At 41.1% G+C, this 18,342-nt stretch overlaps 2 protein-coding genes across 4 annotated transcripts in view; both read left to right on the top strand.

The window, feature by feature from the left end:
• The first annotated feature begins 644 nt into the window (after positions 1-644).
• On the top strand, positions 645-6,652 carry LOC144203789 (oxysterol-binding protein-related protein 11-like). The gene is made up of 13 exons (XM_077727363.1): positions 645-1,031; positions 1,280-1,348; positions 1,439-1,614; positions 1,789-1,868; positions 1,948-2,133; positions 2,285-2,483; positions 3,454-3,599; positions 3,686-3,826; positions 4,479-4,941; positions 5,009-5,195; positions 5,271-5,453; positions 5,677-5,830; positions 5,915-6,652. The coding sequence occupies exons 1-13, from the start codon at positions 916-918 to the stop codon at positions 5,969-5,971; spliced, it is 2,157 nt and encodes a 718-aa protein (XP_077583489.1). The 5' UTR covers positions 645-915; the 3' UTR covers positions 5,972-6,652.
• Positions 6,653-13,077: 6,425 nt separating this feature from the next.
• The window catches only part of LOC144200484 (nck-associated protein 5-like), a 74,937-nt gene continuing 69,672 nt past the window's right edge, over positions 13,078-18,342 (top strand). For 2 of the 3 annotated variants that reach the window (XM_077722680.1, XM_077722735.1), the window contains exons 1-2: positions 13,078-13,225; positions 17,908-18,004. In XM_077722680.1, coding sequence (XP_077578806.1) covers positions 13,107-13,225; positions 17,908-18,004 — 216 coding nt within the window. In that variant the 5' untranslated portion in view covers positions 13,078-13,106. Of the gene's footprint in view, positions 13,226-17,907; positions 18,005-18,342 lie in introns of those variants that run through there. The other variant, XM_077722721.1, reaches the window with a different exon arrangement.

The raw sequence follows: 18,342 nt of genomic DNA, 5'->3' as shown, positions 1-18,342 counted from the left end.
CGATGAATTTTTATTTTGAAATAACAAATTGGAACCGTTTTGACAGCCTTTCTGAATGTTAATTAGTGAACAGTAATACATCCGTCTTTATATTATATTATATATTTCCCGCTTTTCCTGTTTAGGGTGGCGTTGGAGTACTGTTATCCACCCATACCATTCGGATAATTAATGTGATTCTAAAAACTATATCGATAGATACAATGTAATTTTTGTAATGTTACCATATGAGAATGTAAATAGAATTTTATTGCTAATAGTATATACTACTCATCAGGTAGTAGCTTATTGTTGTTTTGTTCTGACGTCACACCAGAAAGGTCTGACAGAAAACCAGGTGATAAAAACGCTTCCTGTGGTTTGATTATTTTTAAATTCACAATTAACTTTTTAAATGCATTTCATTTTTTTTGTTCCACGAACATCAGTGCTGATATTATTTATATACATTATTTTACCTTCATTTTGAGCTGAAACGTTATACCTGTGTCACGTGACAGAAGCACTGTCTCAAAGTAACAAGCATTTTTAGAATATTTTCTGAGCACTTCAAAAATCTTATTTTGTTGTCATATGGCCTGAAAATGCAATTTTGTTTTAATTTGATTTAATTTGGCATTTCTTGGGGGTGGGAAATTCCGCCGCTGATGAGTCACGTGATCTGTATCCGGTTGGGCTACCAGGAAGACTGTACAGCTAGTTTAGCTAGACATGTTTTTTTTTAGTTTTCGTTCAAATTAGCAAGGACACAAATGGGTTCATCTAAATTGAGTGGTCAATGCCAAATGGATTTTAAACGACATTGAACATTTTAGAGGGCGATCTTCTCCTTCACTCGCGTTGTCTTGTTTTGACGGGTTAGTTTAAGGCCAGCACGGTGCGGTTAAGCTAAAGGTGGTGGTATTGCCCGTGACTATGCAAGGGGAAACCACGGCAATAAGAATCACGGAAAACGAAGGAAAACTGGATGTATTCCCCCAGAACAGGACTCCGAGCTCGGGTAGAGCAAGTGCCAAGAGCTGGCAGTATAGGTGAGTGATCGTTTTTTTAACTTAATGACGTTATAAAGCTAGATACAGAAGCCAATCGCTGTGTTTGATACAGTAGAGCTGACAGAAAGGTTTGTTTCGGTCCTTGTCTTTACTTTCATTTGCTTTATTTTTCGCCCGACAAATCACGAGGTAGGAGAAACTTCACCTTTGAATCTATGTGCTAAGCCTCACCAACTCCAATGTTATCTTTTGTTTGTACTCTTTTGCATGATAACGTTGGCTGCCAGTGACCACATGGAGAATATCGACGGTTACTTGATGAAGTATACCAACCTGGTGACAGGATGGCAGTATAGGTGATCTGCCCCCTTTGAATTACATAATACACATTTAACCATGTGATGCACATGACTGTCTTTTACATTCTTGTACACCTGTGTTGCCAGGTTCTTTGTCTTAAACAACGAGGCAGGTTTGTTGGAGTACTTTGTCAATGAGCAGTCCCGACCCCAGAAGCCCCGCGGCATGCTTCCGCTGGCCGGGGCGGTCATATCCCCAAGTGACGAGGACTCGCATACATTCACTGTCAATCCCATCAGTGGGGAGCAGTACAAGCTCAGGGGTGTGTTGGACAAATTGCGCTCATTATTATTTTTTTCTTTCCCCCCCTTCTGATTTGTAATTCTCAAACTGCAATATGAGTATCCCTTGGTGTTACGCCAGCTCCCCTGAAAGACAAAGCTAAGAAATCACTAAAACTGCCCTTCCAATGTAATTTTTTTCTCCATATTATCAGCCAAAGATGCCAAAGAGAGGCAACACTGGGTAAGCAGACTTCAGATCTGCACACAGCATCACACAGAAGCCATGGGAAAGGTAAGACTTAACTTAATACAGGTGGAAATAGATGTACATTTAGTATTTTTCTTTACCAACTCTCTTCGGACCTACATAGAGTAATCCTCCACCCAAGTCACGCAGCTACTCCACGGTGTCTCAAGGCAGCAGCACCTCACCCATGTCTCTGCGCCGACCTAGCCAGACTCCCGGTTCCTTATTCAATTGGCAAATACACAAGGGCTCATCACTGTACTCAAGCAAGCGTTCCCTCCTGCCGGATCACCTATTGGAGGCTAGAGAAGTAAATAACTAAGCCCTCTGCACTGTTTGACTGACTATTGTTATGTTTGTACATTCCAGTGATGAATCATTTGACACACAAATGTCTCAAATACATGTTAAAAGTGTTCTATAATTTGAGTTTTTTTTTGTCTAATCTCATGACTATTCAGATGATGAGCCAGGCTCAAGGTCAGCACAAAGACCTTATCCAGGGCATCGAGGGTCTTCCTACAGTTCCTGGACTTAACGCTCTGGATCAGGACCTGCTCATGCTTAAGGCTACCTCCATGGCCACAATGACCTGCCTCAACGAGTGCCTACATATCCTGAACTTGCAGCAGGTAGCCCGACAGAGGGGTTCCATGGGAGGTGAGTGGATGGTTTGCTTTCCATTCCAAATATTGACTCATTTGCTGCCATTGACAGCGATAGATGTCCTTTACATTTTAATTGGGAGGACCTGGGAGTCAATGACCATGATTCACTGCTTTTGATGTCTATAGACGTCAAGTCAAAAAACTGGTTGGGCAGCTTTCACTGTTAGGAGCAGCGTATGAGTTAAAATGTGATGAAACAATGTTTCATCACCAAGGCTGAGGGACAAAACATAGTTATGCTTGTTGGCCTCTATCCAATTTAGAGAAACAGTGGAATCATTTTGCATTATTGATAGGAAACTATACCTCTTATCGGTCCTTGTGTCAACAGTAATTGGAATTAACCTATCCATGTAACTCTGTGGTGACACAACAGGGTATTTATGAGTAAATTAGGATGTCAGTCTTAAGTATGTAGCAAATATTGCGCAGTGTATCAGAATTGTGTTTGACTTCTGCACTTTCTCACTGTTCATAATCATCTGAAGCAGGCCAACAGGCAGGTAATGTCCCACTTTTTTGTCAAGCAGATCCAATTACTCAATGCATATTTCATCAGGCAGCACCAGTCGCGACAGCCAATCAGATTAAGTTGCCCGGCAACATGCAAGGTGAATTTAAATGGGATCTGCCCACCAACGAACTCGCATAAAAAGATGCCACACCGGCAGGCTTGATCCAATCAGAGTGGGCCCATGTTTCCTGGTGGTGGGCCCGTTGTTGCGAGCCACAGTCTGACTGAAGGGTCCTATTGCACTACGTTGAGTTTGAACTAGAACAATTTGTCCAGCATAAGTCAGGTGGTTGGGGCAGTCGTCGCGATTGTTAGGTTACCAAGAGCTACAGTGTTTCGGCACAAGCGCGAGGGCCAGGAAAGGAGGGCCTCGAGAAGGAGGGGGGGGGATACTGAAACACAATGAGTACCTCTGAACCTACTGCTCTGCACCTCCTGACCATGGCAGGATCCACCATCGAGTGGCTGGACCCCAAGATGCCTGACATCCTGAAAAATGGCAGCAGTTCCTTGGGCAGCCTCACAACAGGAGAGGGCCCACTGGAGGAGGGCTGTCTGGGCCTCAGCAGCCCGGAGTCATGCAGTTTCTCTGGGGTAAGACTGATGAAGATATACGTAGATACACATACTTTCCAAAATGCAGTATGGGTAATCTCATCCATTATGTCTCGTTCTTTCAGGAGCAGGACGACATTGATCCTGAAGATGAGATAATGGACTCTTTTACAGATGAAGAGGAGGACTTGTGTGCGGTGGAGGAGGAGCGCAGCGTTATCCTACACCTGCTCTCACAGCTGAAGCTAGGCATGGACCTCACACGGGTAGGTCGAGTTCCCTGCACTGACAGATGACAAAAAACAAATTGTGGCTGTCTTGCAAACTGTACCGCAGAGTCAGATTATTTCCACTACTCGCATCTTTTGTGTTGTTGTCAGCAATGTCTTGTTTTCAGCTTTAGAACCAGTGTCTCTTACAGATCAACCTGAATTGAATTTTGTTTAATTAAAGATAGGTATTTATTCAAGTATTTTATTATTCAAAGTTTGGTCATAGTGCATACAGCTCTTGGGAAATAGAAAAGAATAATAACTTGGCTAAATTGTGTTTAAGAAAAAAGCAAACTGAATCTGGTTTGGAAAAAGATTTCTAATGTAGGGTCAAAAATTGAAGTTGAAGTTGAAATAATCTCATCTAGTTGTAGTTATTTTTAATGATGGCTAAATTGCTCCTGTCTAGCCACTCAACAAACCCAATGCCGGGAAGTAAACTTAAGTAGTTCTCAGCATCGAGTCGTAATCAATGGAACGTATTGATAAACAACATTGCACATTCACTCAAATGGGAGATGCGCCAAGTTTATAAAGCACACGGAAAACCCTGCAAATGTTTGCATTAGCTAATATGCGTATGTCGAGTATCAGTGTTATGTGAATACATAAACTGTGAAGTTGACTCCTGTGGACTGTCCTCCAGGTTGTTCTTCCTACCTTCATCCTGGAGAAGCGCTCTCTATTGGAGATGTACGCAGACTTCATGTCGCACCCAGAACTCTTTGTGACTATTACAGACGGTACCACCCCAGAGGACCGCATGGTCCGCTTTGTAGAGTACTACCTCACCTCTTTTCACGAGGGCCGTAAGGGCGCCATTGCCAAGAAGCCCTACAATCCAATCATTGGAGAAACCTTCCACTGTTCCTGGAAAGTCCCTAAGACACATGAAGTCTCCTCTGTTGACCCCCCAGAAGGAAGCCCTGAACCAGATGCCTCCCAGGATTCTTACCAAGTGCGTTTTGTGGCCGAGCAAGTATCCCATCACCCGCCTGTGTCTGGGTTCTATGCAGAATGTCAGGAAAGGCGCATGTGTATAAACACACACGTGTGGACTAAGAGCAAATTTATGGGCATGTCTATTGGAGTTTCCATGATTGGAGAAGGTAAGCAAGACAGTTATTTTTTTGTGGCCTTGTTTAATGTTTGCTGTCCTGATGTATTTGGTCCCAGGTTGTCTGACCTTGCTTGAACATGATGAAGAATACACCTTCACGTTGCCATGCGCATATGCACGCTCCATCCTCACCGTTCCTTGGGTGGAACTGGGCGGTAAAGTTAACATCACGTGCGCCAAAACAGGCTATGCCGCAGTCATCACTTTCCAGACCAAACCCTTCTATGGTGGCAAACTGCACAAGTAAAACTTAACTATATCACAGTAAAATTCATGGCAAGAATTTGACAATGAATTGCTTTTTTTTCACAAATTTAGAGTAACAGCGGAAGTGAAACACAACACCACCAACGTGGTCGTGTGCCGCATTCAGGGGGAATGGAATGGCGCCTTGGAATTTGCGTATACCAATGGGGAAACCAGGGTGATCGATGTCACTAAACTACCTGTAACAAGAAAGTTGCTTCGACCCATTGAGAAGCAAGGACCAATGGAATCGAGGTTAGTACGCAGACTCGTTCTTTTGTCATAGTTGTAAATGTCAAATAGGCATGCTCAACTCAACTTTAACAATAATGGAGTTGAGTTCAGTTTACTTCTTTTGCTAAGTCAAAGTTGCATCTGTGCTCTAAAACAAGTCACAATCTGTGTGAAGACCTTGACCTAGAAAAAGTAGTGCTTCACCCCATTAAATGGCCAGTGAATTGAACTGAATGTCTTTTAGGCGTTTATGGCAGCATGTTACGGAGGCCTTACGACAGAAAGACATTGACAAAGCCACTGAGCACAAGAGGATCTTGGAGGAGCGACAACGGTCTGAGGAGAGGCACCGAGCCGAGACAGAAACCTCTTGGCGGACCAGATACTTTGACAGTGAGGTGAGCCACAATGAGTCAGCGAGGAATTTTTTAATGCTGTTCACACCTTGTGTCCTGTATTAAAGTCAGATGTCTTTCCATTAGGGCGATGGCTGGATTTATAACAAACTACTGTCCAAAAGCTCAGCTGTGAAATTATAGTTTTCTCTCTACTGCGGTCGATAAACCTGTGGAAAAAGAGTAAGATCACCTGCTATCAACAACAGATGGAGTTTTAATTCTCACAAACCCTGCGAGCCGTTGTTCTGATTATGTATCTACAGTATACACAGCAGGGACAACACTGACCGTTTTCACAGTGTCATTGGTATCCAATACCAGAGCTGTGATGGCAATGATGGTAATATTCCACTTTGGTTGAGAGTCAAATTCGTAGTAATTAACCAATATGTTCATGCAATGGGGTGTAGAACCTTACCGCTTCATCCTTCTGACTGCGGGGTTTGAGATTATAGTTGCATCAAGTAGTTACCGTGCACGAGTGCAGCTCCTGCCTTGGATATAATTACATTGTTAAGTGTCGATGTATATAATCTACTGTCGATAAAAGCTATTCTTGTACAGGTATTCTATAGCCTTAAATAGTCTGGTTGAGGAGTCACATTGTAGCCAGATTATCACAGATGGAGAATGTGTTGACTCTGAAAGAATGACTTCTTCCCTTTATTTTATTTCCTTTGTTGTGCTGCAGTGGATGAAAGGATTTGGTGTAAACGCATGCTGCTCATGTTGCATCTGCATTACACACATTTATATAATATATTCGAGGTTTTTGACCAATTGTGCTTGTTTTTTAATGGAATAAATACAATTTTCTTTAAACGTATTGCCCTGATTTCATCACAGTTGGGGACCAACCAGTATTAAATAATAGGTTTGTTGAGGCATTTATTCAATACATACTACGTAAATCAACGTTTGGTGTTAATGCAGTGGTGCGTTTTTTTGGTACTTATGATATCAGTGCAATTATGGAAGAAAAATTGCGTACTATTCTAATTTACAGTCACTGCATTAAATCTGTATTCCGCATGATGGCGCTGTTTAGATTATCTGAATAGACTTGAGGTCTTTTTTTATGCAGCCTGTTCCGACTACCTGGTCCATTAACATCCTCCAATTAATTCTCTATATTTACAAATTATGGAATAGATATTCCTTTGTTAAGGAGATATTTTAATGCATCTTCAATTGTAAGAGTTGGACTTGCTGCTGTTTATTAAGCATATATCTTATAACTCCGCAGAAAGTTCTACAGTCATACCTCTCATTGTGAGTGCCTTCGAGGTACGAAAGTTTCAGGTTACAAATGTTTTATACGCAAATGGATGACTCGAGATACGAAAATGATCCAAATTACGACCTTCCCCTCCCTCAAAAAAGTAAATGCATTTCCTTATCCGTTTTTATTTATTTATATTGAATTCCCCTTATTAAGCGATTAAAAAATAAAAAAACTACAAAAGTAGTCGGCTTTCGGCTATGGTAGAACGGGCTCCTGCCGCCATCTGTCAGACAAACACGGTTATTACATCTATAACGGCCACGGAAGGAGATATTTCAGCGACGCATATCACATTTTTATATGTTTTTTTCTTATTTTACGACATTAATACACAATTTCCTTGTAACTTTCTCATTTTTTGTCTTTCTTCATATCTTTCATACAAAATTTGCACCCTTTGACCAATTTTCAAAAGTTTAGTTGGTAGTTGTGTGATGACCGTGGAACAAATTGGAGAATTTTCATATAAAGTACACTTACGAAATGTTTTATTTACATGAAAAGTTTCGGAACCAATTAATTTCATATGTAGAGGTACGACTGTATATATTTAGAGGTTTAAATTCAAAGGTTTTCTTCATTTAAATCGTTTATTTAATAGCTATGATTTAATCCGAATGGTATTTGCAGTGGCTTCTTATCATGTGTGTGAGTTTCCATATATGCCTTAGTGGTTCATCCAAACTTCTTCCTTCAGCTTTCAGCTGCTCCACAGTTGTTTTCTTTTCTTCACATGTGGGCCACCCTCGGGCTAGACCGCATGGTTCACATCTTTAGATTTACAGCCTTCAATGAAGGAGTGCGAAACCTCACACGAAGTGTTGTAGATCATCACACTTCCGACAGGCAAATACGTTTAAACTTTGAACCCTTTATTCAATTTTGTGTGCAAAGGTTCGCTACATGGACAAGGAAAAAAAACCCTGTGTAATCAATTGGGCCTTCGTGTTAGTTGTATTCATTTTAGTGCCTTTGTTGGTTACCAATTGTGCACAAGATACTCTCAAGAATGCTGTTAACTCATGATTTTATGATTTTTGTCTAAATACATTAAATTTTATTGAAAATAAGTGCAGGAAACATAAGCACAAGGGTGCTTAACGTGAGTGAAGGCAGAAACTTGTTCTGCATAATTTTGAGGTTTCTGGGTTTTGTTTTGGGTGCTTTTTAAAAAGCCGGCTGTTGATGTTACAGTTCTACACTTGTCGTCATTATACTTTCTAGCCCACCCGTACAAATATATAAATTAATCGTTTCCCCTTTTTGCAAGGACCTATACCACAATACCTTATGATATGCATATTTCCTGGATCCACAATGACATTATCTAAAATACAGTAATACCTTGAGATACACGCTCAATGCGTTCCGGGACTGAGCTCGCATGTCAATTTACTTGTATCTCAAATCAATTTTCCCATAGAAATGAACTAAATACTATTTAATTCGTTCCCACCCTCTGAAAAAAACCCCACCAAAACAGGATATTCAAAGGGAAAACAATATTTTTATTGGTTCTAATTCACCACATATTCACAAAGTATCAAATTCCTATCTAGTAGTTGTAATCTTCAATCCTAAAATGTTACATTACTCAGTACAGATAGACGGTGAAGGCGAGACGTGACTGACGCGCTTGTAACATAACAAACATTTTAAATGTACCTTAAATGAACTTAGATTATTATACACACACGCTTCAAAATACGTTGAATTAAATTTGATCTTTGAGCAATAATCGAGGAAAAGACTGCTTCCTTCCTGCTTCTACAGGCCTCAAAGCTGAGTGTTCTTTTGTCCAGTTTATTTTTTTAAATTATCGAACCACCACAACTCACTTTGAAGAGTTTTGCTAGGGTCTTTTTCAGATGCTTGCTTTGCTTTCAAGTCTATGCAGATTCCACTGGGTTTTTCTCATATAATCGACTCAGTCACACTATCTCCCGCTCAATGTTTATCTTTTATCCATATTAAAAGAAGGCTCTCTTATGAATGTCACTCCGCAGCTTGGAAATTATGGTTATAGTTCTTTGGAAGGCTTGATATCCTTTATAGCATCCTTCTGCTTAAGGATGTCACATATTGTCGAAATACTCCTCGTTTTGGTGAGTAAGCTCAGTCACGCGTACACCATGTTTTTCGATTATTTCGTGCTTAATATTGATTATCATCATAATTTTTCTTCTCACTATCTTTAATTGGACTGACTTGCTTTGGAACCATTGTTTTTCCCTTAATTCTGCACTGATTAATGCAAAAAAAAAACGTATAAATACTACCTGTATGTCCAGTGCTCGTAGTACACAAGGGAGATGCAGCGATCATAAGCAGCCACTTGCCTACTTGACCACTTGGCTGTCTCATATGCTCGTATCTCAAATTTGCCTCGTATCTCAAGGCAAATATTTTCTTAGAATTTTCCTCGTATCTCAAATGTCTCGTCTGTTAACTGTTTAATTTACAAAAGCTACTTATTAACTGTTCCATAAGTCTGTTATTGGATGTACTAGGCAGATTAACTGAATTTACATTGAAATGCTGCACTGAAACGTGAATAGGGAACTTTCTCCTTGGAGAGGGGTTATTTTGCCATCGTGGAAACCCCTGCTTCAGTGGCATCAAAAAGGAATAGTAATCACATTCAGAAAAGCAAAATAACTTGTGACTGTATCCTTTTGGTAAACACTTTAACTGTCTTCTCACAAAATTTGCTGAGATCTCTTCCAAAGATGTGTATAACACACAACAACATTGTGACTGTCATCCTTTTACATCTGGGGGAGCAGAAGAAAGCAGATGGTTTTAGAATACCATGGATTCCTCCATTCAAACAAATAGGCCCATGTCCGGAAATCATTGACCATAAGTCAACTGAATTAAGCCGACGTGCAGTAAAGATCTGGCAGGATGCCCGGCCTCATTTCCCACTTAAAAAAAACCTCAGTAGAAAAAAAAAAAGTGAAATCTGTTACGAATGCAGATAAACCACCAAAAAAGCATCCTTGATTTATTGCAATAACATGTCAGCGTGCAAAGTGCTCTCTTTCTGCTCTTCATCCTGCCTTAACGTACAGTAAATCTCTCTAACTTCATACTCGGTCTTAAAATGGCTGACATCAGCACAAAAATCTGCCTGACAGAGGGCAGACTGCCATTGCCTTTAAACCAGAACTCAAACAACATGTTGGTTCTAAAACATTTTTAAGCAATTATTACTTCAAAAGATACAACTCTCTGGCTGCCGGGTCCAGACGTCCAATCCATGTTGAATGGGAGGGCTAGTAGCGATCATTTAGTCAAATGCACTCAAACATTATCGCTCTTTTAATTTCAACCATCCCAGATGAATGGATTGGTCGTCCGGTGCTGTCACTCATAGTGAATGAGGTCATATACAGTAGTGCGAAAAGCACATGTTTTTTTGTGCTGGAACAATGTTATTACTCCTAAAAGTTGTTCCTTAAAAGAAACCGTTCATTTGCTTACCTATGTTGTGTCAGTGTGGCATTCAATATGTACAAACGCAGATAGGAAAAGGCTATTGAGGATCATCAACACAACTCAGAAGATCATCAACTGCCCCCTTCGTCTCCTGTCCTCCATCTACAATTCCCGGCACCTAGGAAGGACAAAGAGCATCATAAAAGATAACACAGACCCGGCTTCCACCTCTTCAACCTGCTGCCCTCTGGCAGGCGCTACAGGACCATATCAGCCAAAACAAACAGACCCAGAGACACTTTCTTCCCAAGAGCCGTCACCATACTCAACTTGAGTTTTGCACTGAGGAACTAATCTAACTTCATGCTAACACTCGTATTTATGGGGCAATTTGGAGTGTTCAACCAGCCTACCGTGCATACTTTTGGGATGTTGGAGAAAACCCACGCAAGCTCGAGAAGAACATGCAAACTCCACACAGGAATGTTCAAACTGTCAGATCGATGTGCTAACCATTTGCCCATCGGGCTGCCCACATACTCTATTAACTCTCGAAATTCAAAGAATATTTATAACAACAAAATTATTGGATTTTTGAAGTTGTTCATCTTTCTTTGAAGAGTACAGAGATTGGATTATAATTTTATATTTGCTAGAAAAGTGAAGTCAATCCTCGTGTTTTACTTTCGCTGGCCACACAAAATTATGTCGTGGATTAGATCTGGCCCATGGGCCTTGAGTTTTAGACCAGTGTTTTATGCCATTTAGCATGTTCAGCGATGCAGGCAACTGGAGCCTATCCCAGTTGACTTCTTCCGAAATAGGGACTACAGTATACACTTGTTGCCAGATAGTGAAAGAGCCTATAAAGAGAATGACAATCATTCACTCTTCCATTCAAAACATAAGCAAGTGAGGACTGCACTCAAATCAGAGTAATTTACCGTGGCACCATCAGTTGACTTCCACGTGTTGTTTGTGAAAAACAAGAGGCAATTATCTGGATTACAGTCAGAGATGTTGTAACAGGGCAGGCAATCGCCAGGGGCCCCAAGACAGCTGACGTTAGTTTGTATCGATGAGAGAACAATGGCACTGCTTCAGTTGCTGCAACAACAACGGAGTCCCCTGATAAACGCATTTCTTAAAGTCATGTGTTGTTGCTCTTTAACGCCTGGTTGAGTGTCCGAGGAGACAGACACTATGAACGTGGCTTGAGTCCTAGATCTATGCTGCATTTGTGTTTCTTGACAAGATGAACACTTGTAGGTGAAGCAGACTTCATCTGGAAGTCGCATGTGAACATTTCCAAACATGACAGCAAAAATATAGCCAGATTATTTACAGTAACAAATTGGATGTTTGGGCTTTCTGTCAGCAATCTAGTTATAGAAAAAAAAACCCAACTTGGAACCACATAAGAAAATGTTATTAAAAAGAACATGTTCGTAGCAAATATGAACTGGAAAGGCCATGGTCAATATGGTTGCCTGTCTCCAGAGGCATTTAACAGCATTCCAGTCAATGAATTAGAACTGAACACTGGCATGAGCTCCTGATTTTTTTATGTGAGTATTTCTATTTTGATTTAGAAATGTGACCTTTTAAACTAATGTAATATCTCATCCTCTGTGTCATTCTCTGACCTAATATTGCTTCCATTGCATGAGCTTATTGGGCAAGAATGCAACAACAGGACAAAATCATGGTCAGAGTGATTGTGTTGATGAGTGAAAGGAATGTGCCAAAGATGGCCTCAAGTGGATCGTTTGTTTGCTGCGGTTGTGCGAGTCAGCCCGTGGGTAGCTGAACCCATAGCTTTAGTCGTCCAATGACAACTAACAAACATGCAATTTGATTTCAAGTTAATTTGCATGCTCCAAAAGTTAAAAGACACCAAATATAACATCTGGGATGAGATTCATTGCACATCTTTGTGACCGTGAAGGGTGGATGGTGAGGAGGAATGCAGGCCCCTGCAGGAAAGCCAATGAAAACCAAAGCTCCAGTGGCTCTTAGCCGGCGTGAAGAGAACTACTTGGCAGCGAACCTCGGAGTCATGTGCGTCCAGTTAAATGAGAAGGCAACGCAGGACAGACCCACTTGGGCTGCCAAGCCAACACACTTGAGGAATGCAGCAGCAGCAGCAGCAGCAGCCGCCATGTGAGTCAGGAAAACAGCTCAGCAGCTCCCAGACTGTGTAAACACATGGCACTCCCCAAAAGGAAACTCATATCACAAAGAAAAACACAATGTCCGCCACTCAAGGAATTCCATGCATAGTAATGCTTTTGTATGTTTGTTTATGAAAAACGATTATGTTGGCGTACTTTCCCCGTCGATCTGCGGAGCACCTCCACCACGCTCGAGTTAATAAACACTGAGTTGTCAACAGCTGCTGGTGATGTCATGTGTAACTTCTCACTCTTCATCCTACCCGCCTCGCTCCGCCTCCTTGTGTGTATTTACAAGTCTTATTGGATGTTGCAGCAGACAACCAACCCTACAGGCCCAGGGCCCTGCAACACTTCCTGGAGAATTTGCAGCAGCATGTTTTCAGCTGCCATTAAAGGAAATTCCATCTCATCACTCTGTCGTCTGAACCCAAGCACCATTGACGATGAGGGCGCTGATGAAATACCGGCTTCCAACCACGCTGCCGGCAGAGAGTAAGTGTACTTAGTAGCCCAGAGTTTCTCTAAATGGACATTGGCACTATGTCATGTGTTGTTAATGTGCTTTATCATGTAAACATTCTTTTTGTTCATATTTGAATGAATGAACAGTTAGATAATTCAATTCAGATTTACATCTTGGAGTTTGAAAAAAAAATCTATTCCAGTGCAGTGGGTGCAAGTTTGCGTTCAAACCCATTAGAGGAAACCTTTCCACCAATCTGGTATCTTAGAAGTGCAATCAGTGGATTGCAGTCAGGTGCTTCTTGTTTCAGCAGAAATCAAATTAGTTAAAACTGTTGTGCTGGATCGGTTGGAACAAAAACATGCCCCCACACGGCCCTCGAGGACCAGATTGCCCAGATCTGGTATAGTGGTTCACTCGCTTGACTTTGGTGCGGGCAGGTGCGGGCTCAATTCTTGCTGGTGGCGGTATCATTGTGAGCACAGATGGTCGTTTCTCTCTCTGTGTGCCCTACGGCTGACTGGCGACCAGTGTAGGGTGTAGTCTGCCTTTCGAGGATGGCCGGTATGGAAGATGAATGAATGAATTCATAAAATGATGTTGACATGAGCAATCCAGCAGATGATTGGTTTGTGTGTCGGCCTCACAGTCCTGGGGTCCTGGGTTCAAATCCTGGTTGGTCCTCCAATGTGGAGTTTGCATGTTTTCCCTAGGCCTGCATGGGTTTCCTCCCACATTCCAAAAACATGTATGTTGGGCTTTGTTGAACACAAATTTCATGTTGGGCTTTGTTGAACACTCCAAATTTCTCTTAAAATTGTGCTGTCTAGCTGGAGCATGTTGGGTTTTAAATGACCTAACACTACTTCACATGTTCTTGGTAAGTGATATTGGTCTTTGGGGGGAGTTTAGGATGTTCATACAGAGAACCGGTTCAGCCAGTGATCTTAGTTGTGCCTGTAGGTGTTGATTAAGTACGTTGTCATTTGTGTTTGACAAGCTTTGGGCATAAACAAATATTGAGAGATTGATGATGTAATCCAGTCACGGTTGAAAAGGTTACTTTAGAGTGGTGGGGATTTAAAGGCGAATATATACATACACACACCGACTTAGTAATGTTGTTTCGTTATTATCCTAACCATCTCTCCTTGCCTGGTTAATGTTTAGCTTGTGGCTCCATTTTGTATTCATGACCTATTCTTTAACTTCTGTTCATCACACCTGTGTTTCCTTGCTATGTATTTATCTTCTTTTTGTCTCTGTGTTCTTCGTTCAAAATCAAAGAAATGTTTTTTCAATGTCTTTTTTTTTAAATGCAGTAATGATTATGATGTTTTGTTTTACCTTCTTACTGTTTTGTGGACTGACACACCCAAATATTTAATGAATGGACATAATTCTTTGGCAATACTTATAGAAATATTAAAATAAAGGTACCTTGTAAATTTCCAGGCGCCTGAAAGACATTGTACCCAGTAACCAAACTAAAACGCCAACTCATCAACTCCATCACTTTCTAAAGCGAAGCTTTTCGCATTCACATCTTACATACTAAACTATAATTATAGTTCTATGTGAGGAGGCGTGCTCCAAACGCCTTATCGTTAAAATGCAGTGCCAACATTCAGGAAACAATTTGGTTGCTCACGGGAAAACTATTAAAACATTAATAATAACAATTATAACAAATGTAGAAATAAGCTCATTTTTGGAAGGACCCATAATTCCAGATCAGGCCCAAAGGATCATATGGGTCCTCCAGCAGAGGGACCCGAAACATCCGATCAGCACAGACCATCTGTGCTGCTGCAGATGGATTCTTCTCTCCGCACATTAAACCCTGTGTCACACACTCAATGAATGGAAAGTAATAGCCTAACCCCCATGCACCATGTATCACTCTCCTTACACGCCCCTCATTTAGCAAGCAAATTTAAGTTCTCCAATGTATGTTGTTGTTGCACTCGTTCACATTTTGGATAAAAGATTCATAATTGAGCCTACTGTGACTGGCAGGTGCAAGGAAGGCAAACAAATTGTTCAGTTTCTATTGTTCAAACATCAATAATTTGCCTTCCTGTGAAGGAGTGGGTCCTAATATCAAGCTGTGCCTCAGTCCGCTATTTCCCACTTTGGCTTTCCCCAGATTGCCATTTAAACATGTACATACTGTATTCTTTCTATGTAATCCATGACTAATGCCATTGCCAAGGAAACAGCTATTCAAACATTCAAGTCTGAGGTGGATTTTGGGCCGTTTTATTAGTGTTTAAATACACAAAGCGTTTATGTTCGGAACACATAGTCCTTTGTGGCAGTGACAGAAGGAGCAAAATGCAGCAATCGACTGTATTTCAATGAAAATGGTGGCTACAAAAAGCATGAAAATGAATAGTTGACAAAAGAACAGTATCTGAGCCATGACAATCCATATTCATGGTTTCAGCACCATTTATCCACAATGCTCACGGTCTGTTTCTGAGAAGCAAGCTCTCAATGGGCCTAAGTGTTCTCATTAAGCTGTTATCCCTTCACATTATCCTCATCGTTGTGTTGAAACTGACTGGGGCTAACCCCTTATTGCTGCAGCAGATGCCAAAAAGAAAAAAAAAAGAAGCGGGACCCTTCTTCCGACCTTTAACATGCACACAGACACACAAAATATCACCCATCGTCCTGGTATCTAATTAGGCTTGCAGCACAAAGACTCCCAGATGTCAGCGTCCTCCTGGCCTTCTTTGATTACCTCCTTTCCACACCACAAACTGCCTGCCCGACCGGCTCGGGGCTGTGTGCGCTTGTAGGCGTCGACGCGTGTCACTCTGCGGAGGTCAGCACCAGACTGATTTAACATACCAGTAATTGCTTTAGGTGTAAATCACAGCAAATCAGGATGGAGGGAGGACAGTCCTGAATGAAGCAATAAATAACTACAAAATTCTTCTTTTAGCAAACCAGAAAAAACATGCAATTTTGCATGGCAATGCTTTCAAGCCGATTGCTAAAGTCAAGTCGATTTGAAGTCTTATCCTGTTGATTTTACTGCCCGCTCTCCATGTTCACATGAATAGGGTGTCTATGTTTTAATAATGTATATTCAGGAAAGTAATGCAAAGTATCACCGTATCACTTGGGGTATAGCACACCATCAATGAAGTTGAATGAGTTCATTTTTTTATACATTGGGAGCACCTGATTATACAATTCATGCAATTGCCTCATTGAATTATCTGGTTAACTGTCAATCGTGGGGGAAGAAAATGATTTTTGTTGAGTTTTATAGAATGAAAGTGTTTATCATTTGTAGTAAAATACTATAAATTAGTTAGTTTGCATTTATAGGACTAAACTTCCCATCATTTGTAGTTCTATTTAATTCTACCTGTGAGTGATTAAATGCATACAAGAGATGAATGAACAGGAAAAGAAAAATAGCCGGAAGACAATCCTGTCAATGCCCATGATTGATGAACAAGGGAACGTTACTATACATTACACAGTATCCTGCAAAAACAATAGCACTTTGTCCCACTATAAGATTAAAGTTAAAGCAGAATTTGACCAATTTTGCATTGAGATTATACAAAATAAAACGGGCTACTGAACAAAAGCTTAATCACTGTTTGGTCTGTCCAACAAAGGAGGATTTTTATTTATTTATTGGATTTTCATCAGCTCCCTTATCTGAGCGGACACATTAATGTGTTTACTTATCACTTCCGATCCGTCTACAACCTCCTCCCGGCCACTTCCAATGTAATGATGGAAACGGTGCCATACTCTCGTGCAATTCAGTGTCGTACTGACACCTTTTGATCTCAATTTTCCATGCCCTCTTCTCCCTAGCATTACTTTCCATAGATCAGAGAAAGCTCTGGGCTGTTTCATTTACATGAAATTGGAGCTTTAAACATGTATTGTAATTACATGTGATGCAAGACACATTTATACAATTAGCCTTTAGAGACTGCGTTTCACATCCTGTTCACTGATTAGTCAGCTTCCTCCTCAACTTAACTGCCTCTGGACGTTTGGAAATGGGGCAGTGGGTTTGAAAACGTACTGGGGCGGGTCAGATGTACTGAGGCTTCATGTCGATCATTTTGGATTTGGTGGTGTTGCACTGAACGGGATGTGTCATGTTGATGTGTGAGGATGTTTGACATGTGCACTCACGCAAGGGAGACCTCGCAAAGGGTGTACACCCGGCGCATGCCAAATAGGGACACAGAATTGACCTGAATGTAATCCCTTTTCAATGCTTCTAATTATACTCATACCAAATTAATTACTAGGTTCATTATCTTTTGCTAAGCAGAGTAGAGGTCATATTTTGAAGGCCTCTGACCCCAGGGCATCCATCAGCTGACCTTTGACCCTGCTCTTGCCAGTGAGGAAGTGTGGTGTCTCCTCTTTGCACAGCAATGGCCGTGTCTCTTTGTACAGGAGTAGTATGCATAAAGTAAAATGTTTATCTTCGGCTATGGCCTTAGCCAGGTCGAACTGGTTCCCAGCGCTGTTTGGAGAGGCCTAGAAAAACAAAGAGCTCAGGGTGGGTGGAAGGGGCGGGAAGATCTAGCTTTGTGAAGCCAGGAAAAAGGGAGGGAACTTGGACTATGATCTTGTGTAGTAGGTGAAAACTTCAACAAAAGCGAAAATCTGTCAGACATGAGGTGCTTACTCTCTTCACCTCTTTTCTACCCAACAGAGCGTCCCAGGTGAGCAAAACACTCCTGGACGGAGGCACCTCGAGCCGACATGTGGAGAGTAACACGCAATTAAAGAATTTGTCCCTAGGCCCACTGGTGAGTAAATGAATATATAATCACCCTTTTTGCAACAACAGTTTAAGGTTCAGTCAGTGCTATGTAAATGTGATATATACAGGTAATGCTAATGCAGCATAATTTCAACTGCTGGGAAAATATTTTTTTTCACTTCTTGTGTGAGAAGTTATGGGCCACAAGATCTTTTCTGCTGGGCTCCACACTTTTTGAACATGCACTAATCTACATTGACAAATGGTAAATGAACAGTACTTATATAGCATATTCATCTACGGATTTGTACCACACACAAAACGTGTTTAAATAATTCATATTAATGCTGCTAACATGCAAGGTGCTGCCAAACCATTTGGGGT

This window comes from Stigmatopora nigra, chromosome 1 (assembly GCF_051989575.1).
Source record: "Stigmatopora nigra isolate UIUO_SnigA chromosome 1, RoL_Snig_1.1, whole genome shotgun sequence".
NCBI classification, from domain to species: Eukaryota; Metazoa; Chordata; class Actinopteri; order Syngnathiformes; family Syngnathidae; genus Stigmatopora; species Stigmatopora nigra.
This window is presented reverse-complemented; position numbering and strand designations above follow the sequence as displayed.

Bases quoted from the DNA above. Each gene is read 5' to 3' on its own strand.
- LOC144203789 (XM_077727363.1), top strand. From the start codon at position 916: ATGCAAGGGGAAACCACGGCAATAAGAATCACGGAAAACGAAGGAAAA. The intron at 1,032-1,279 runs GTGAGTGATCGT...GTTGGCTGCCAG, and splicing joins GCCAAGAGCTGGCAGTATAG to TGACCACATGGAGAATATCG. The intron at 5,196-5,270 runs GTAAAACTTAAC...TCACAAATTTAG, and splicing joins TATGGTGGCAAACTGCACAA to AGTAACAGCGGAAGTGAAAC.